Source organism: Stylophora pistillata, chromosome 8 (assembly GCF_964205215.1).
Source record: "Stylophora pistillata chromosome 8, jaStyPist1.2, whole genome shotgun sequence".
Taxonomy (NCBI): domain Eukaryota; kingdom Metazoa; phylum Cnidaria; class Anthozoa; order Scleractinia; family Pocilloporidae; genus Stylophora; species Stylophora pistillata.
Genome location: NC_142526.1, coordinates 833,643 through 853,173, shown reverse-complemented (window position 1 = coordinate 853,173; position 19,531 = coordinate 833,643). Strand labels below are relative to the sequence as shown.

The 19,531-nt window shown below is 37.6% G+C and overlaps 1 protein-coding gene across 3 annotated transcripts; it reads left to right on the top strand.

Moving 5' to 3' along the window:
- Positions 1–3,739: 3,739 nt before the first annotated feature.
- LOC148724372 (pancreatic triacylglycerol lipase-like) lies at positions 3,740–10,138 on the top strand. 3 transcript variants are annotated; one of them, XM_088730515.1, is made up of 6 exons: positions 3,741–3,894; positions 5,988–6,248; positions 6,994–7,296; positions 7,714–7,929; positions 9,516–9,743; positions 10,035–10,138. In XM_088730515.1, coding segments are annotated over exons 1-6 (1,065 nt in total). In that variant the 5' UTR covers positions 3,741–3,839; the 3' UTR covers positions 10,037–10,138. The 3 variants fall into 3 exon arrangements, with proteins under 3 accessions (XP_088586642.1, XP_088586641.1, XP_088586640.1); XM_088730514.1 differs by having other exon boundaries at positions 9,516–9,747; positions 10,039–10,138; XM_088730516.1 differs by lacking the exon at positions 10,035–10,138 and having other exon boundaries at positions 3,740–3,894; positions 7,714–7,966; positions 9,516–9,639.
- The last annotated feature ends 9,393 nt before the right edge of the window (positions 10,139–19,531 follow it).

Genomic DNA, 19,531 nt, shown 5'->3' with positions numbered 1-19,531 from the left:
CTGTCCATCGATTGAAAAAACTCACCTTTTCGAGTCGAATGATTAATCAAATGTTAAATGTCTTTGCTCATTGATTTGTGTTTCAGTTGGTTTTACTTTGTTTGTCTCAGTTTTTTCTTTTTAAACATAAATCTGGACATAGGTTTTTTGCTTACAACAGAAAAAGCAATGTCACTCACTGGAGGATAGTTTTTAAAATGTTTGGGAGATAATTGAAAATAAAAAAAGCAGTGTCCCTTGAATGAGAAGAAGGACAATTCTGGTCAAGTTAGGTTTATCTTACAAATGAACATTGAACAACGACGGCAAATTGCCAAAGAAAATATCGCACCGCGTCGGGTTGGGGGTGTCATAAAGTTAATTTCGTTTTATCAACTGAGTTTAGAAAGTAAATTAGCCACCACTGTTTGTTTTTTTTCTTTTAAAACATAATAGACATACGTTTTTTGCTTACAACAGAAAAGGCAATGTCAATTACTGGAGGATAGTTTTTTTAAAATGTTTGGGAGATAATTGAAAATAAAAAAAGCAGTGTTCCTTGAAATGAGAAGAAGGACAATTCTGGTCAAGTTATATTAGGTTTATCTTACAAATCAACATTGAACAACGAGGGCAAATTGCTATAGAAAATATTGCGCCGCGTCGGGTTGGATTAGCCACCACGAAGAGTTTGTCAAGCTGCCGTTTGAAGCATCGGCCTTTTGCCAGCGCTTTGTCGAAGGATAATCGCTCGAAACGGCAAAATCACAAACTCTACACAGTGGTTAATTTACATTATCTGCTTTGCCGATGTAACCAAGCCGTGATTTGGTTTGCGTTTTTCGTCGTTGCTCGCCCAAACATTTTAACCTCTTGACAAGTTTTCAAATGCTGTGGTTTTATTCAAAGGGAGCTCACACTCGCACATACACCACCTTTCTAAATAAACCGGTGGTTATCTTCAAATTAAACTAGAAAAACAACAACAGTTTGCTGTAGGAAACCTTTGGTTGAAAACAATCTTTGGATATCTCTTCAACGTTCCAGAACCTTCCTTTTCTAAGAGAGTCGGCTTTCGAATAAGCATCACTGTAGCGTCTACACAGATGCTCCTAAGACTTCTTTCCCAATGCCCCCTTTTCCACTGGAAACTTTCCTCAAACTTCCAATCTACCTCAAGAGACACAATGATAATTACAAGAGAGTTGAAATAGAGAGGCTTACTTTAGGCCGGATAATCTGTTTTTAACAACTGCATCGATAATGTAAATTGCTACCGTTAGGAGTTTACAGATTTAGAAACTTTTTACGGTCACTTGTTTACATTATAAGGTCAGTTTATAAAGCAAAAATTTTCTTGTAATACCCCCCTACCAACGCAACACCACGGTTCCTATAGAAACTTACCCGGTTTTATTTCTATAGGCCAGTTGTATGTTTTACGGTTGAAATCTTAGAAGTATATTAAGTTTCGACTTTCACAACACACTTAGAGGCGAATATTTTTAGCTTGATTAAACCGAGTGCAGAAATTACTTATGCAATTCTTCATTGGTTGTTTTATCTCAACTGTGACAGTACAGTCAACTCGTGACATAGAATAATCCCTCTTTAAGCGACAATAGCCGGGCTTAATCCTCTATTTATTATTTAAATTTTCTCACCAAGCTAACAACTTTGACTAGAAGAACCGAAACAACTCAGCGGTGGGCGAGACCTGGGAGATATGGCAACGAAATACTTTCTGGTTTTTGTCCTACTCATCGGATTGACTTAGGGTATTTAGATGAAGACATTGTCAAGCATTGGCGATAGAGATTGATGCGCAGTGCACTTTCGCAAACAGGTGCTGAGAATTGATCAGCTCTCTGAACAAATGTCATCTGTGAGTAGTTATTCACTGAATTCTAAACTCTCTTTAAAGATAACGGAACTCTCAACGCTCTGTGAAGATAAGACATTCAAATTATAGGGTTTGGGATATTCGTGGCCTGTACTCTTAGTCAAAAAGAAGCTTTACGAGATAACTGATACATTCGCCATTAAGGACGTGTATTTACAGATCAAGATCGGATAAAGAATTATAATGTAAAGGATCACCTTTTCCTTTCCTTGAGAGGTCGCACGATGCTATATTAATCGTTTCGTTGTTTTCCTTCGATAAGTTGTATGTGATTATTCGACCAAATCGTGATTAGTGCTCGTAGCACTCAACACGTACACTGCTTGCAGTTTTGTTGTATAGTATTCGAGGAGTTGTAATAGATAGTTTGTAATCAGTTTCCTATCCAGTTTTATGTGACCTCAAGGACTTCGTTAAGTTAGTTTTGCTTTTATTTGAGAAGGAAATGCCAGTTCCTTGAAATCTGTGGAGTTTAAGTATTTTGGCAAGGATCGATTACTCTACGCACGTTTTAGGATACATGTTAATTTATTTACAGAGTTGAATCTTTTAGGTTTGAAGCGAATTGATGAGGAGCTGAAATAATCGTTCAAACACCATGTGTATCTACAGTAGCCAATCCTCATTTTGAATGTTGTGAGTCGAACTCTGGTAATCTTGCTGCTCCACTGATTGCAACGTGTTTTTTATGTGTTTAAAGAAGGGCAAGTTTACCTGTTAAACCAGTTGAGAGTGTTTCAAAGTGTCAGTTATGTGCATTTGCCTTTTGACTCAAACTTTTTGTTTAGTAACTCAGCTGGGAGAATTTGGTGTGATAATAATTGATGAAAGGTTCCTATTCTAATCGCTTATGACTGGAACGACGTGACTTCGTAGCGAAATGACGTGACGCTGTTTTGGAACGAAGCGACCGAAAATCTGAATAATTAATAGATATTTCGACTATCCCTCCAACTTACGTACTTCATTCAGATTAGCGGTAGACGCATTGCTAATAGAACAAAAGGAAAATATAAAAAGATACCGCTCAACGGTAGTATTTCTTAGACTCCTCATTCAACTTACAACATTTCGGCTTTCCAAAAATGACTACCACTTACATATATGTTGCAGGCATATTGCATTCGAAAGCCAATTACGAGATTAACTGGCATAACCTAGAGATATTATGACATCTTTTTTTCCTAATTCGATGATTTATAGGTCCTTTTTAATACGGGCAACCGGTAAAGAAATCTAACCCAATTGCTGAAAACAGATTAAAAAATTGGCTGATAAAAATATGTATCCTGCTGCTGGTCAATGAAAACAAACAAACTTAGCGGCATCCTATTTTGAAAAGGCTAAATGAAATTTATCGAGATGCACTCATAAATCAAAATCCTCAAGTGAAGGGCCATGATTTCCCCCTAACATAAGCATATGAATGTCGATTGGCATGTTACACCAGCTGTTTCAAACTCAGTCGTTTAGTCAACGCTACGTAAGAGTCGTGCGACAGCAGAGAGGGAAAGTTGGTTCTTCAACGCGCTGAATATCGCCACCTTATATTCAGCCACCTTGAGCAACTGACATCTCAATTGATTCTCCAGTTTACACTCAAACTGTTAAGTTAACAAAGAATGATTGATATTTGCATTTATATTGAGTTTTGCGGATATATCTCATCCAGTTCTAGTATGACAGAGATTAAGAAAAACAAGTTGTTCCTTATATTATTGTTTAAGCTCCTTACCTAATTAAAAACTTGACTTTTTGGTGACTTGCCATTGGTTGTTCATTCCATGCGTGACGTGCTTAAGGCTCCATATTGGTAAGGTTCTAACCTTTTCAAGTTAAACTTTATCATTTGACAAGACATCGTCATTATGCTGATCGATTTCGGACAAACAACTTCACCGAAACTGAAACCACGAAACGGAAACTAGGCTAAGGCGACGGTCGATGTAAGAAAGCAATGTTGACAAAGAAAGTTATCTTCTTGCTTATAATCCTAACTGCAGCAGCAGAGGGTGAGTAACTCATCCACTTAGCGGTTTTTTTTTAATCTAAGCTACTTCAACAATCCATCTTCTGAGCGAATATCATTTGCTCTGACGAAGGGCTATCGCTCGAAACTTCAGGTTCATAACTCTTTACGGTGGCAAATTTAAATTTTCAACACAGATGATACAGCCGAATTATCTTGTAATACCCCCCAATGACGCAGAATCACAATTTCTTTAGAAATTTGCCACCTTTGTAGGTTATTACGCGTTCTATCCAACGATTTATTGTTTATTTATCGATCTGTCAGCCTCATGATTGAAGGAACAGCGCAAGGACTTTACGGCTTAAAGCATTAGCTCTGAACATAGTCAAGACTAAGATTTCTGTTCAAGGGTTATTTGTTTATTTCTCCTCGTAAGTTTTCAGGCGACGAGAATATATTTATGTTTAAAAGACTAACTGGCTTAAGATACGGGAACTTTGCAATAAGTCCATATTTCAATTTAAATTATCATACTCCGAAAGGGGTCCAAATTACTTGATTTTCATTCGAAAGGGAAAATATGACGGTGGTATTGTAGGCAATACTTTTACACTCGCAGTCGAGACTATATTTAGTTTCAAACCAGGAAGGAACTATTAAAACGAACTTGTTACCTAAATTAGTTTCGCAATTTTTAAACGGTCTCAGATCTAACATAAACGACAAATCCCAGAAAGCAAATAACCTTCATTAATCTACGTGGCAGTGAATTTTGAAAACCCATTTTGGGGCGGGGCACCTCTTTGTTGTTTAAATGAAATTACGATCCCATCAAATTCCAGCGAAGAAAGCATTTAAGATCGAACAAGGAGAAGTACCTACTCACAACACACCATAAACAAAGCCTCAAAGGTTTCTGTTTACATGATTATATGCACATTTAATTCTTAGAAGAGTTACGGCCAGAAATAGGCAGAATATTTCTCTCTCATAATTTTCTCTAAATTCGTAGGCCTTCCTATAAACATTGGAAATTTTCAGGTATTTTCATTTTGCATGTCAAATGTCGGGGTTTATCAGTACCAGCCAAATAAGCTACAGCGCAATAACAGATAACGCGTAGATGATTATGACGTGACGAACCTATATGCAGTTTAGCATTCTTTCATTCACACAACAAGAAATAATTAGCAATATATATCTAAAAATAAGCTATGTACGATTGTCCATGCCTTTTCACATGTATACCTCTCGACTCAAAGATTGTACTACTTGATGTATGAACTTCCAAACGTGAACATTTTTCAAGCTAGAGCTTAACCAAATGCCCTGAATGGGCAATGGACACATCTAGTACTCACTCATAGTGCCAGCTCTCCATTAACCTCACGGACTACCCGTCACATATCGTATCAAGTTTATGATTTTTATATAAATTCAAGGAATGGCGTCATCTTATTTCAGAAACTCGACTAACGTTAAATAAAACAGCCAAAACTGGTTACCCTTTAATAATAGGCTATTATCTTATAAGCTATTAATTAGATTAAGCACCGCGAAAACGGCGAACACTGAACGTCGGCTAGTCGTTTGTCGTTTGCCGTTCCGTCCGCGATGTTCGTCTGTTTAAACTTCCCGACGACACGGCAGAACAAATGTTCTCAGTCGCCATTCACTGCGACTAGAAATGATGGATACGAAGAAGTAATGTATTTTCCGCTTAAATTTGAACTCTATTAGCTTTACAAGCAGTTCATATAGAAGTAAGATGATCAACTAAGCTTAGCTATAAAAGCAAGCGATCAAAATGTACAAATAGTCGGTAAAAATGGGCTGCAAGTACTCACATTTTCGCGTTCCCTATAAACGGGAAAAATGTCCTCCTCGAGTAGAAACGGCGGCCGGCAAACGGCAAACGCGGGAAATTTCAGGTCACGTGAGCCTCTCTGCCGTTCGCGGGAAAAAAATACGTGGTGCTTAATCTCTCTATTATTAGGATTTCCATGGGAAACAACGCGACTAATACTTGACGGTAGCCTTTTTACTTTCGCTGTACCGGCTTCATGGAACACGATGACGAGCTATGTCGATGTGTCGAAATATGGACGCTTTGCTTCCTGGTTTTTTCTGCAGGTTTTTTATTTAAAAAGAAGGGGGAAGCGAAGAAGTGCTATGGAAAATATGGCTGCTTCCATAAACATCCTGGAGTTAAATGGGGGTTGATCACTGTAAGACCAAAACTACCACAAAGTCCATCTGATGTTGGCACTAAATTTACTATGTTCACCAGAGGTGGCTTCGGAGAAGTTAATGATGTTGATAAAGGTGGACTGAGAGTGGCTAAGTTCGACAGCAGGCGACAAAAAACTATATTCGTGATTCATGGGTGGAGGGGTAAGTAACACGACTATTTGAAAGCCGAGCATTTAAACCTGGGATGTAAAGTCTGGGAGCATCACCTTAGGTTTAAACCATCCCCGAAAATTTCGAAATCATTAAGACCCAGATCCATAAAGAGGCAATGAAAAGGCTTCAAATGTGTTTCCCTTCCACTCGTGAAAAGGTTGTTGATAGTAATTAGAGCGTAACAAACTTTAGGACTTAATTTCCCAGATGGAATTTTCTCGGGAAATCCAGCATGGATCCATGAATGACCACTCCAATCAGAAGCACGAGGGCCTCTTTGCATATAGAACACCATGTCTCGTCCAGGCTTAAGACCGTTCGCTGAGAGGTCCTTGAAAAGTTTTCAAGAAGCAAGAACCTCCGGATAAGTCATGGGAATTTAAATAATCTACCTTAGATGTTTGTAATACATATAAACCCTAATTTGGTCGAGTGTTATGCCCGAAAACAACTATTTCTTCATTTCGCTCTCCAGGAATCTTAAACCAACCAATCAGAAAATTCTTATAAGCTATACAGACGTCCAAGTTAACCTCATTTTTTTATGATTTTCTTACATTTTTTAATTGTATTTGCTTCTGGTATCCTCTTTTAACAGAAAATTTCGCATAATATGTTCCTGGGCTTAGATAGTTGGTACTGAAAGGCTTAAAGAAATAAACAAATAAGAATTTTGATGCAAAGGTATGACTAAAGAATTTAATATATTTCTCGTGCACCATATCAAATCTAGAGGAAACAGGAAATTGGGCCACTCGAATGAAAGACGCACTGAAAAAGCGAGGCGACTTCAACATAATTTTAGTGGACTGGAAAAAAGGAGCAGATAAAGATTATTTCCAGGCTGCAGGAAACACTCGACTTGTGGGGGCTCAAGTTGCGGAGCTCATAAGGTTCCTGATTTCCAGTGCCTCTGGGTCACCTACCTCTCCAGAGAAATTTTACATCATAGGATTTAGCCTTGGTGCTCATGCAGCAGGATATGCTGGGACTTATCTGAAGGATAACGCCAGAATGACACTTGGCCGTATTACAGGTACTTCTGAAAAAAATGTTTTCTGACAAGAGATGCCATTAAACCCGAAGTCGTCTTTAGCTAAAGTTGTCGTCAACTTGGAGAAACCATCACAAGTAGGAAATTAATGAAAAGTAAATTTAATCTAAGCAACGAGCAACGAGCAAAGGTCTTGCGAAATATGGGGAATTCGATGTTTTCGTTCAGTCCACATTTTGTTCGTACTGCTTTGTACTTTGAGTCAAAATTTGCTTAAAAGTCTCCTTCAAAAATCCTTCTTGATCACCTTGTTTCCCATTCGGATGGGAAACCAATCAGTAAAGGACTGCTTTTACCTGTGTTTCTATTTAAGCCCTTAAACTGACTGAAACTCGACTTCGGAACAACCCTTGCTACTGCCTCCTTGTATTTGTTTTTTGTTTTTTGTTTTTTTTTAAGGATTGGATCCAGCGGGACCCCTTTTTACCAATGTCCGCGATGCTCGGTTCCGACTAGATCCAAGTGATGCTAGATACGTTGACGTCATACACACCGACATGCCACCGAAAAGTGGTATATTCGGTTTCGGGATGCGTAAGGAGGCTGGCCATGCAGACTTTTTTCCAAATGGAGGCGTCAAACAGCCTGGCTGTAGACAAAGCCTCGCCAAACTGGGTATGTGACAGTTGCTTCTTCAAGAGACCACTAACAGGTTATTACTTAATGTAGATCATGGTATTTTGCTTCAGAAATTAACTCATTATGGATTTCGGGGGTTAATTAACGATTGGTTCAGATCTTATCTACACGAGAGAACGCAAGTGACGGTAGTTGGAAATAGGTCGTCTAATAAGTCAATTATTACTTGTGGAGTTCCTCAAGGTTCAGTCTCAGGACCATTACTCTTTCTCCTGTATGTTAACGACATTTGCTGCAGCTCAAAGAAATCGAAATTTTATTTATATGCTGATGATAGAAATATTCTTCAAACAAACTAACCCTTAACCTCAAAAAAACTAATTTCGTAATTTTTCGCCCTTACCAAAAATGCCTCATTTTCTTCCCACAATATACATTAGCGATAGCCAAACAAATACATAAACTCACCTGGAATGTAAAGAACATGTGAAATATCTCGGTGTCCTAATCGATTATAAACTGTCATGGAAAAACCATATTGACGCTATAATATTGAACCTTAGCAAAACCCGAGGTCAGTGGTTCGAATCCCGTACAGGCCTGAAATTTTTTTCAGGTCTGATTTTCACCATTGCTCAAATAGTGCTTTACTGCGAAGGATCGTGCACATATACGTTTCATAACCGCAGTTCATACATATGTTTCATATGTTTGTTGTTGTTTGATTTATCATCTACGGGTTTATGTCGAATTAATTTGATGGCCTGCTCCCAGTTGGCTTGTTAGCTCAATTGGTAGAGCGCTGCACTAGTATCGCAGAGGTCAGTGGTTCGAATCCTGTACAGGCCTGAAATTTTTTTCAGGTCTGATTTTCACTATTGCTCAAATAGTGCTTTACTGCGAAGGATCGTGCACATATACGTAGACTTAGTTTGTTTTCACATTTACCATCTATTTATTCATCTGTAGTTTTAACTGTGTGTATTTTGTGTATTGTTATTGTTATTATATATTGTTAAATAAACGTGTAAACGTGAAATAAACGTGTCTCACTATCAAGGCAATACATGGTTTTTCTGGACTTTCAACCCAGGACATTGTTTGTCGGCTGTCGAACAGCATTACATCGGGATTTTAATCTAACTTACACTTCGTTGTGATCGAGTGGGTCCCAGTTCCCAATTCCCAATTCCTTCTACTTTGTGATCCAGTTTTTTATAGTGTTCCTTATTAAATATTTTGAGAAAGACCTGCCACTGTACATCAGTAAGTTGTTCATCTCGGACAAATCCCGAGAGGCGCAAGATATTACAGCTAAAGGAAAAATAGCGGCTGATATAGTCACTTGAGCCTCGTTATTTACGCGTGTTTGGAATTCATATACTTTCCAGAAATCAAAATGGTGGCCATAATAACACAGGCCGCGATCCTTTTTCCTTAACTTCCGCCATACTTTCTTTTCATCTTTTCCTTTTCATCATCGTCTACTTTATGTGCTCCAAATTTATATTGTAATCTTTTTTCATTTGAGTTTTTTCTCCTTAAACCAAGGATTGTAAAGGACACGATTAAAATGACTGCCACCGTTAAACACTGTTCTAAAATTGCTTTATATTGTTTAGACATCTTCCGGACCGTAATCTGTGACCATATGAGGGCTCCAGAATTCTACATTAAATCAGTAAACCAATGCTCCTGGAGAGTGCATCCTTGCAAGAGTCTTGAAGATTGTGAGAGAGGAAATTACGCAATATGCAATAGCGGATGCTCCTCAATGGGATTTAGAGCCGACAAACCAAAAAGAACTGGCAGATTTTATCTGAAGACAACCAGCAACTCGCCATTTTGCTGTATGTTGTTGTATATTTTGGTTGTTGTTGCTTTGTGTTCTTTCAGATCCTTTCGTGAGACGCACCGTTATTCCAACTCATAATTAACAGTTAAAAACTGCCATTTTAAGTTGTCTGAATACTTTTAATGCATTTAACCGAAGATTCTGTTAATGGAGGTTTACCGTAACTGCCCTATGTTATCGTGGTTCACTTTTCCGTAGCAGAATAGAGACAAAAATATGAAAATATGACGAACGGAAAAGGAATAGGACTATTATATTCAATTATACTACTTTTTTGGATCCTTAGGAAGGCGAAAAAGTGGAAAGAGTTGCTGACTGACGCCTTGATTAAAGAATCCAGCTTCTCAAGTCTACGGATTGATTGAGGATTAAATGTCTTCGTTTCCTTGATTTGTGTTTGAGTTTTGTTTTTCCTTGTTTGCATTTTTTTTTCTTTTTTAAAAGAAAGAGTCTTTACAGGTCTCTTTTGCCTATAGCTTTTGGAGAATTTTCGTCCTCTTTTGGTTTTGTCACCTGCCAAAGAGATAATTGAAAATGGCAAAAAGGACATGCCTCATTGTCCACCTCTCAAACACAATATTAATTGGAAAGATGGGAATGTTACCATTTCCTAAGATATCAGTTATTAATTTTACTCCTTGACGAGACCTAAGAAAGAATGCAAGAAGGGCTAATAAGCGAGATTTTCAAGAGAGTTGAGGTTAAGCAGTGGTAATCTTTGCATCTGGCAGCAACTGAGTGGCCAGCGAGTCAAAGCTTGGAACGTTGAAGGTCAATCGAGGGCTGTACTCAATGAAACATCTTTGTTAATGACACAATCTGAAAACACAATCAAAATTAGCTTTTAACGTAAAAAGCGATAAACGTGTGTTCGTCCACCGGCCACCACGCTTGATTAGGTCATTCCCCTTTCGCACTCATTAGTTAGCATTAATAAGAGAAAAAACAACATTCTGTGCATGTGTTTCCCTTAATTCCTCATACATATATCCTGCAGTTAGCTACATCGCACTCAGTCTATACATGGTAGGAGAAACAAATTGTGTTTCTTTACTCCTCTTATATGCATTTGTTAAGTTGCAACTTTCAGATTGCATTGTGAGCCAAACCAAATCTTGGTTTGTCCATTTCTTGAAATAAGAAATAACATCGTAGTTAAAGTTTGATGACACGCCCAATGATCACTCCTCCAGTGATAGAGGGTTTCTGAACCAGGCCAGTGTGTTACGTAACATGTTCATGATAGATTGTCGAATGTGTCTCATCTTCCAACAATAAAGTATTGGATTCAAAGTCGAATTAAGGAATACAAGATAATTGGAGAATGAGATAAGCACTTTCAACAGAACACTTGGACCGTTAAGTGCTACGGCAATGTAACAAAATGCAGAAGGTAAGTAACAAATAAGATATACCAAATACACGTAAAATATACTGACTACAGACTTTCGGAGGCCAATTCACGACGCCGCAGTTCTTCGCATTGTACTTGCAGGGACTGTATCTGATTTCTATGGCGTCGTACAGCTAGATAAATCTTTATAAATGCCACTGAGATTAACAGGTGAAAGAAAATCGAAGGAATATAGATGAGTGGGTACGCAATGTGCAACGGAACCCAGAACCACGTCAGCGAAAGAAATGCACTCAGCATCCAATTGAAGATAACCACAACAAGCACGCGGTTGTGAGTTACAAGTTCATGGTATCTTAAGTGAAGGTGAATGGCTAAGAACCTATCCAAGCTGATAGCTGCAACGCCACTCAAAGAAGCCATGCAAAACAGTACTGATAAAGCATACACTGTCTTGTAGAAAAGACATCCAGGAGATTGTTGCAACAACAACTTTACACAACCTGAAGTATACAATGGCTGAGCAAATATACCAATGCAAACATCTGAAACAGCAAGACTCATTAGCAAAGTCCTCAGAGATTTTGGTAAAAAGGATGTTTTTCGTACAGCGTGGATCATTAAAGCGTTCAACATTGTAGAAGTATAACTTGAGAAAAAGTTTAAGAGGACATTTGTGATAAACGCACTGCGAAGCTTTCTCGCTTCAGTAATATCTGGCCATAGTTGCAGCAAATATTCGCAAAATGAGTCTACCATCGTATGGCTTCTAATTACTTGCAGAATTGTATTGTGAATGTGAACTTGGCATCTATATCACGAAGTTTAAATTATGTCAGTTTCCTTCAAACGGGCGAAATTGGAATCACGGCCTCTTTTCTGTTTCCATCCGTTTTCACATGCACCTAGTTACATCTTTATTGTTGTGGAACCCAGTTTCAAAATTTCACTGCTCGTGTATTTGCTTTTGAAATCAATCAAAGCCTTCTACCTGATTACACAACAGAACGGCAAAATGAATGTCAGTGTTTACTTCCGAATGTCAATTTTTGAAATTTTAATGAATTTGCACCGAGCAAAAGGTTTTGAACTCACGGAGTTTGTCAGTGCAACATCCTATGTCTTATATATAAAATTAATTTGAGAGGGAAAGAAAATGTTTGTCTTATTTTATGAAAAAAAATAGGGAATAGAAAAAAAAAAACACACGTGCGAAAAGACCAAGTTAGCTTTCTCAATTTAGTTAAATAAATCATGATTTGATTTCATATAACATACAAGCAACTAAGGGATCCTCGCAAGAGGTCCTTATAGCCCCTTATACATTTTGGGCGCTTCTGTTTGATCTGCCAAGTCGTGTGTTGGAAACGAGACGAGGTTATTACTTTAGGTTAAAAAGAAACCCACAACATTTGCCTCCTTCCCAGTATGCGACTTTGTTCCTTAGTTGGTAGTAGCACCCAAAAAAAGTCTTTCAAGCTTCTTTTCTGCAATTTCTTCAATTGCACAGCAAACTTGCTGGTGTTATTTATTTCATTCCATGTTCGCTTTAGGTACAGTTTCTCATTTCTTTAAGTTTGAAGAATAAAATTAATTCCAGGCTCTGACACTGGTTTCCACAGTTACATGGCATGTGTTCATTAAATGCTGAACGCCCATTTAGCAGTATTTCAAAGAGCTAAGAGGATATAAGATATTTTGAAGGCAGTATTACTTGTAGTTTACTGCTGCTTAAAAGACATAGTCTGCGTGAAGAACCCGAATAACAAAAAGAAATTTTCAATTCAAAAAATACGGATAATTGAGCGTCATTTTGAGAATTTTCCTGAAGTGCATCGCAAAGTCGTAATTAAAAGATTCCAAAAAAGAGATAATAATGCTGAAGTAGAGCTTTTCTGGTGTTCTCCTATACTACATCGCGATTACAGAGAAAATTAAAGTACTATCAAAGACAAAGAGTGCATACCGTCCTTTATAATCCCACAGAAAGATTTAGTTCTTCGCAAAGGAGACATTTTAAAGGCCGAATGTCTAATAAGTTGGATGGCTGATCATTATTCTAATTATTATCGGCAGTGTGGTCACAACAGCGTTTCGGAATTTGTCTCATAGTCTCGCAGAGGCCTTGAATAAGAGTAAGGGAAATTTCATAAAATATTCTTGAAGGGTTAAGTGTGCCTCTGATATTAATGACAGTAACGGAGATAACAAAGGGCAAATAAAAAACAAATGAAACCAGATATACGTAGAAGACATTGAGGTCTCAAATGATAACCTAACCTTTCGCAAACTTTCCATGTAAGTGCTGAAAATGAGACAACGGTGGCCGCCATTTTAAATGTTACTTGGCAACCTAAACCCGCCGAATTTGATTCGACAAAATCTCAATCCTTTTTAATTTGTTTCATAGTAGTCTATAACAGCAGTAACGAATACTTAATAAATACTCACATAAATCGCCCCCTCCGCTGGATTTCTACATAGTTGGCTACCACAATATTTGTACTTCTTAGCTGCTTAGTTTGGGCTCCAGAATCTGTGTACTTTGTGAGAAATTTAGAAATAGGCTTTTCCTATTTCAAACGACTAGTACCTTGTTCAAACCTTGACTTGAATTTACAAATTATCTCAGAAAACCACTCAGGGTATTACTTTAGAAAGGGAATAGTGAAGTTCACTTCAACTGTCTCAAGCTTTTACAGCCGACCTTTAGCTAGCCATGTTTTTAAAACAGTCTTTCTGTAGTTCTAACATATTGAGTAGGGGATTCTTGATAACTTCCAGTTTTTAAAACATTTCATCCTGATTCCTTCTTCCCCTCTTCTTCCTCATGTTCTCTTTCCAGCAACTAATTGCTGAGACAAAATACTTGGGTTACTCAGAGCCATCATTGCAACTTTAGTTCATTAGCACAGTTGAAATAGATGAGAATGAATTGGGAATGAAATAACAATTCACGCTGGTTTTCAGTGATTCTATTTATTTAGTACTTTTTACCTTCAGAATGATTTAAACGTCTCCGGATACGGCAATAAAATCAAGGTTAGTGAAATTATTTACAGCACAGTTGTTTGGAAATACAATGTCCTCAATATCGCCAACACCCAATGTATATAAAAAAATAAGCAGTTTAATATTGCGTTTAGCCACTGATATAGTACAATTTTATAGCATTGGAAGGAACTAGAGTATGTGTAGTGATGTTAAAGGATAGTGCAAAACAGGAAACCTGTCGCATCCAACACATTTCTAGTGCCCTGTACCACAAGAGAAAGATGATTCAAGAATATAGTGCATAATTGACACTCAACCGATAATTAAATAGTAACAAATAATCATATTAGCAATGTGATAACAATGCTATAATAATAATAATAATAATAATAATAATAATAATAATGCTATAATAATAATAGTTACAGTAACGATAATAATGGTAACAATGTGAGGCGTGAGTAGTCCAGTGGTCAGTGTGATGGACTCTGGGTCGGTTGGCCCAGGTTCAAGTCCTGGCTGGGGCATGACGTTGTGTCCTTAAGCAAGACACTTCACTCACATTGCTTCGTCTTCTCGGATAAGACGTAAAGCCGTGGGTCCCGTCTCCTGCAGGGTCAGGGGCAGGAGACGTAAATTTCCCATGCACGAGATTACTGTGTAGTGGATGTCCTACCCGGGGGTGGGATGGGTGAGGTGAGATCGCTACATGGACTGCAGCGGCTGCCAGAGGCGCCTGATAAAAATGCTGACGTCCGATCTCAACCTTACGATACTGTTAAGCGCGACTGAATATATCCACATAGAAGTCTGCGCTATATAAATGTAAAAATGTAAATGTAAAATGTAAATATAGTAGTAGTAATGGCAATAATTTATAGGGTCTAGTACAAGAACCTCGCTGTTCCTCTATTTGTCTATGCTCTGGGCTTTAACAATGATTTAAATTATGTTTATTTCAAATTTTTGCTGTTAATTATAAATTATTTCTTTTATTTCATTCCATTTTTTTTTAGAATTATTGTCTCCTACAGCAACGCATTCCATGTTGTAGGATATTTCACCATGTTCATCATGTTGATTCCAGGATAATCCTATTCGATGGAATGATGGAACGGTGCAATATGGAATTAATACATAGAAAGTAAGTGATTCAGTCAGTGAGATACTCACTCATAAAAAGGCTACGAAGGTAAATGCTTCCCCAAAAGATGTGATATTTTGAACCGTTTTAGGCTGAAAACGGATTTATTAAAATGAACACTTCAGAAAATATCGAGCATATATTCAGGTGCCTTCAACATCACCCCTTATTTTTCTAATGAACATTTAAATTGGGATTCACCTTCATTTTCATAGAGGTGTTAACTTTTGGCATCAGCCTTTTTGTATGAATTTAGGAAACTACATTTGTCTCCTAACCGTACGTGGTTTTTTTTGTTGTTCGTAGCAAAAGCGTGTTCCTGACGCTGTTGAAATAGTCGTAATCTCGCGCGTAAACGACTCTTTCATGATCGACGGATAGAATAGTACAAGATTAGAGGTTTATATGTGATGCATTGTATAAAAGGAGAAAATCTACGAAATCACAATAAATTCCAAGATGGATCTAAAAATCAATGGTTCATTCCAAAAACCACAGCAGTCTAACTTTGTAATTTTCAACTACTATGATTTACAATAAGACCGATATGCTTTTGATAATCAATTCTCTTTTGAGGCAATAAGGGTGTTCTCTGGTCATGACAAAACGATTCTTACATTTTACGTAAAAAATATTGCATTTTCATGGGGCGGGTGGATTACAGCCGAATATTACTAATTTATGGAGGAAAAATGAAAAACATTATCGAAAGTAATAGGAATAAGGAACGAGATCGGGAAAGATCGATGAGTATCTAGAAGCTCTAAAAGTGTGAATAAAATCACAAACAAAACGTGGAACTCGTGAATACAAACATAATTTACCAAACGTCATGTTCATTGGGGATAAATGTTAAAAACAGGTGAAAGGTAAATTAACAATTTGCCGTCGGTGGTGCACTCAAAACCACGCAAACCATTTTTCGCTTCTGTTGGGAGCTTGACTTTCCCAGATGACCAGGAAGAGATAAAAGATTTTTTACGTTATGAAGGGCTGAAAACTGATATACTTTCTCTTATTGAGACAGTACAGGAGATACCGTTAAGCTTAGAATCGCTCTATTCAACATAAGTTACTATGGATACAGTGCAAGCAGAAAGTTACAATTGATGAAGAGAACAAAGATATCTAAATAAAAATCGGACATTAGCCAGGATGTCGGATTACAAATAATCCATAGACGTTATATTTGTTCAAAACAGACCGGATCGTTGTTGATCTTTCTCCAGTTATCTGTAATAATGTTTATTAGAAGTAAAGTCAACAAGTCTTCTTTAAATTGAATGAATTGTTAGTAGTAGTTAAGACAAAATGTTTCTTTTGACGAGTACCAGAGCGCATGAAAGGTACCCAAAATTGAATTGCTAGCAAATATATGAATTGCAAATTTGTTACATTGAATTTTAAAACTGGAAATAATCTCAAAAGTAAAATTTAATTATTTTGTTTTAATTAAACTATGTAATATAATATTGATTATTAAAAGGTAAAGTTCTGCTCGAAAAAAGATTTGTCATAATCCTTCAGTTCTATGCTTTGGTATTTTTTTTTGTTCTTTGCGTTCCTTGTTTGGTAATGGTGTGGAGACGCCTTAATCGTTGGGAGATGTTTGGCGAGTGGGCCCCCTCATGGTATCTTTTGGAGTGTATCTAAACAAAGTTCACTGCGTCTTTCATCTAATCTGGGTAGTTTTAGATATTAGAGAGCTTCTCTTTATGAAAGCGCGGGTGCGATGATTTTTAAGGCGTGTTTCTGTCGATCTACCTCTAAAGAGAGGTAAAAGGGAAAGGCGTGGTGGCATCCTACACAACAATTTTCAAGCGCAGATCGTATCAAGAATATATAAATTGTAATTAGGTCTTTCACCTCAACGCCCGTTCTGCTTAATAAATGAAGTATGTGGAGACGTTTAGAAACTTAATTGATAACAGTACCATTTATATGGTTGTTCCCCTTTAAGCTGTCACGAATCGCTAGTCAAAGTACTTTATGAGAGGTAACAAGTTCTACCAGTTGATTGTCGATCTTTACTAGTGGGAGTTCCGTAGTTTCCTAAAGAAAGCACATCTGCAATTCTTTTTTTTTTTTTTTTAGTGTTGAATTTCGTGTAACAACTTGAGCTGCAAGAGACGATGGTATTCAGACTTGATTGGGTCTTTGAATTACTGTTCGTTTCAAGACCTTCGGACAAAGATACATCGTCGACGCACTTTCCGATGCAAGTTTCATGCTTAGAAATGTTCAGTTTGTTGACCATTACCAGAAAATGTATTAGGAAGAGTTTTGTTTCTTGGGGAACATCGGCTTTAATTGGAAGCCAGTCAGCGATCGAGTCGCGCATTATGTATGTTGACTAATCGCCAAAAGGGTGTTAAAACTCTTTGTCGGCGGTTAGTCGAGAAATTTATCATCCATTGTATTAAGGATGCGCAAACTCCTAGGTCTAGAGGTTTTTGCTATAAGCCCATAATGTCCGATAAAGTCGAACGCTACAAAAAAGATATTTAAAAAGCAAAGGCGAAGATGGTGTACAGATGAATCAAGGTAAGAGAGCCAAGTATGAATCATGTCAAGTAAACAATAAGTTGTGGAAGTTCCCTTCCAACAACCAAACTGTTTTGGGTCGATTTTATCCTTAATTTCCTCTATTTACCATGTCAGCGCGAAGTCCTCGATTACTTTGGAAAGGCAAGGAGTCAGGGAGATAGGTGTGGTATCGCCCTCATCCCTGGGTGGTTGTACTCTCGAGATTGGCATGATGTTTGACTCTTTCCAGATTGTGGGAACAATGCCAGAACGTAGTGAAGTGTTGAAGAAGGTAATGAAAGGTTCAGCCAATTCTTAAGCAAACTCTTTAACGATACGAGACGGTACGTTATCCGGTCCTTGTGCCTTGGAAGGTTTGATGGCGAGCAATTTATTGTTCTTGCAGACTTCGTAGGCCTGGACAGTATTGACGTCATCAGCGGCAGGGAGAAAAGCCGGTAGTGTATAAATATCAAGAGGAGGAATTTCTTCATTAACTGAAATGTAGAACTCGATTAAACTTTTAGCGAGATCTTCTTGACTAATGGTTCTCCCCTTACGCTCCAGTTTGAAGTACGACTGAAGACTTTGTAGATTGGCCGGTTATTTTGTCGAGAATTTTCCACCACTTGCGGGAGTCCTTGTCGTTGCCGGACGACAATTTTACTCGGCTGACTCGATTTTTTTTAATGACTTTATTCGCTCGCGATACTCCAAACTCAACTCAACTCTCTTCTAGACACGAGAACGTGGCCCATAGTAACGAGCCGACCTGTCAACTCACATAGCAATGCAAAAAATAAATAAATAAATAAATAAATGTACAGGAAGCGGGAGGAACAGTCCTCTTTCTTTAAATGTTGTACCTTGTTTTTATAAACGTCTTCGTGTGGTAAACGAAGACGGTAGATTGTCAACAGAAGGACTAGGTCCGAGATCGGTGAACCAATCATGTAAGTTAACCCATCTTCCAAATGCATCAACTCCAGAAAGTGAGTAGTGACGCAGAAGACGCTTAAGAACACCGCGTTGAATGCAACGAAGAGGATAAGCTGTGACGTAACAGTGGCTGTCAAAGTGGAAAGGATTGATCGATTAAGAAATCCACCTTTTCAAGTCTAAGAATTGATTAAGATTAAAATTCCTTGTTAAATGGCTTTTGTTTGAGTTTGCTTTGCTTTATTTTCAGGATTTCATTTTTGTAACATAAATCGAGACACGTCTCTGTTGATCATAAACCCAAAAGAACTTTTGCTTTCTTGGGGGAATTTTGTAAGTTGTTTGAGATATAACCGATAGTGAAAAAAACTATTTTCTTTGAAATGAAAAGAAATAGAATGTGATAAAAAGGTAATATCTCATGTATCAACTTTACTCGGTAGCGAGATTAAAGACGTGTTGCGAGGAAGACTGGTAACTAGGTAAGACTTTCGATAAAGTCGAGATAAGCCATTGATTTTCTAAAGCTTCTGTTTCAAGCATGAGCCCTTCTTCTTCGCTCTAACGAAGGGCTAACGACCGAAACGCTAACTTTAAGATCTCCAATTGGTGGCCAATTCACATCATCAACTCAGTTGATACAATCAAATTTAATGATCTAGTCTAATAATCTAATAAGTTTAATAATTTGCAAAATTCTTTAAATGGAATTTAAAACTAATTTTGTTGCTAGTGATTACGAGCTTAATATTCACTTCTTGAACGTAATTTTTCTATGAGACAATTTCGGTGAAATATTTATCGAAGCCGTGCTGTGACATACTGT

Bases quoted from the DNA above. Each gene is read 5' to 3' on its own strand.
- LOC148724372 (XM_088730514.1), top strand. From the start codon at position 3,840: ATGTTGACAAAGAAAGTTATCTTCTTGCTTATAATCCTAACTGCAGCA. The intron at 7,930-9,515 runs GTATGTGACAGT...TATATTGTTTAG, and splicing joins ACAAAGCCTCGCCAAACTGG to ACATCTTCCGGACCGTAATC. The intron at 9,748-10,038 runs GTTGTTGTATAT...ATCCTTAGGAAG, and splicing joins AACTCGCCATTTTGCTGTAT to GCGAAAAAGTGGAAAGAGTT.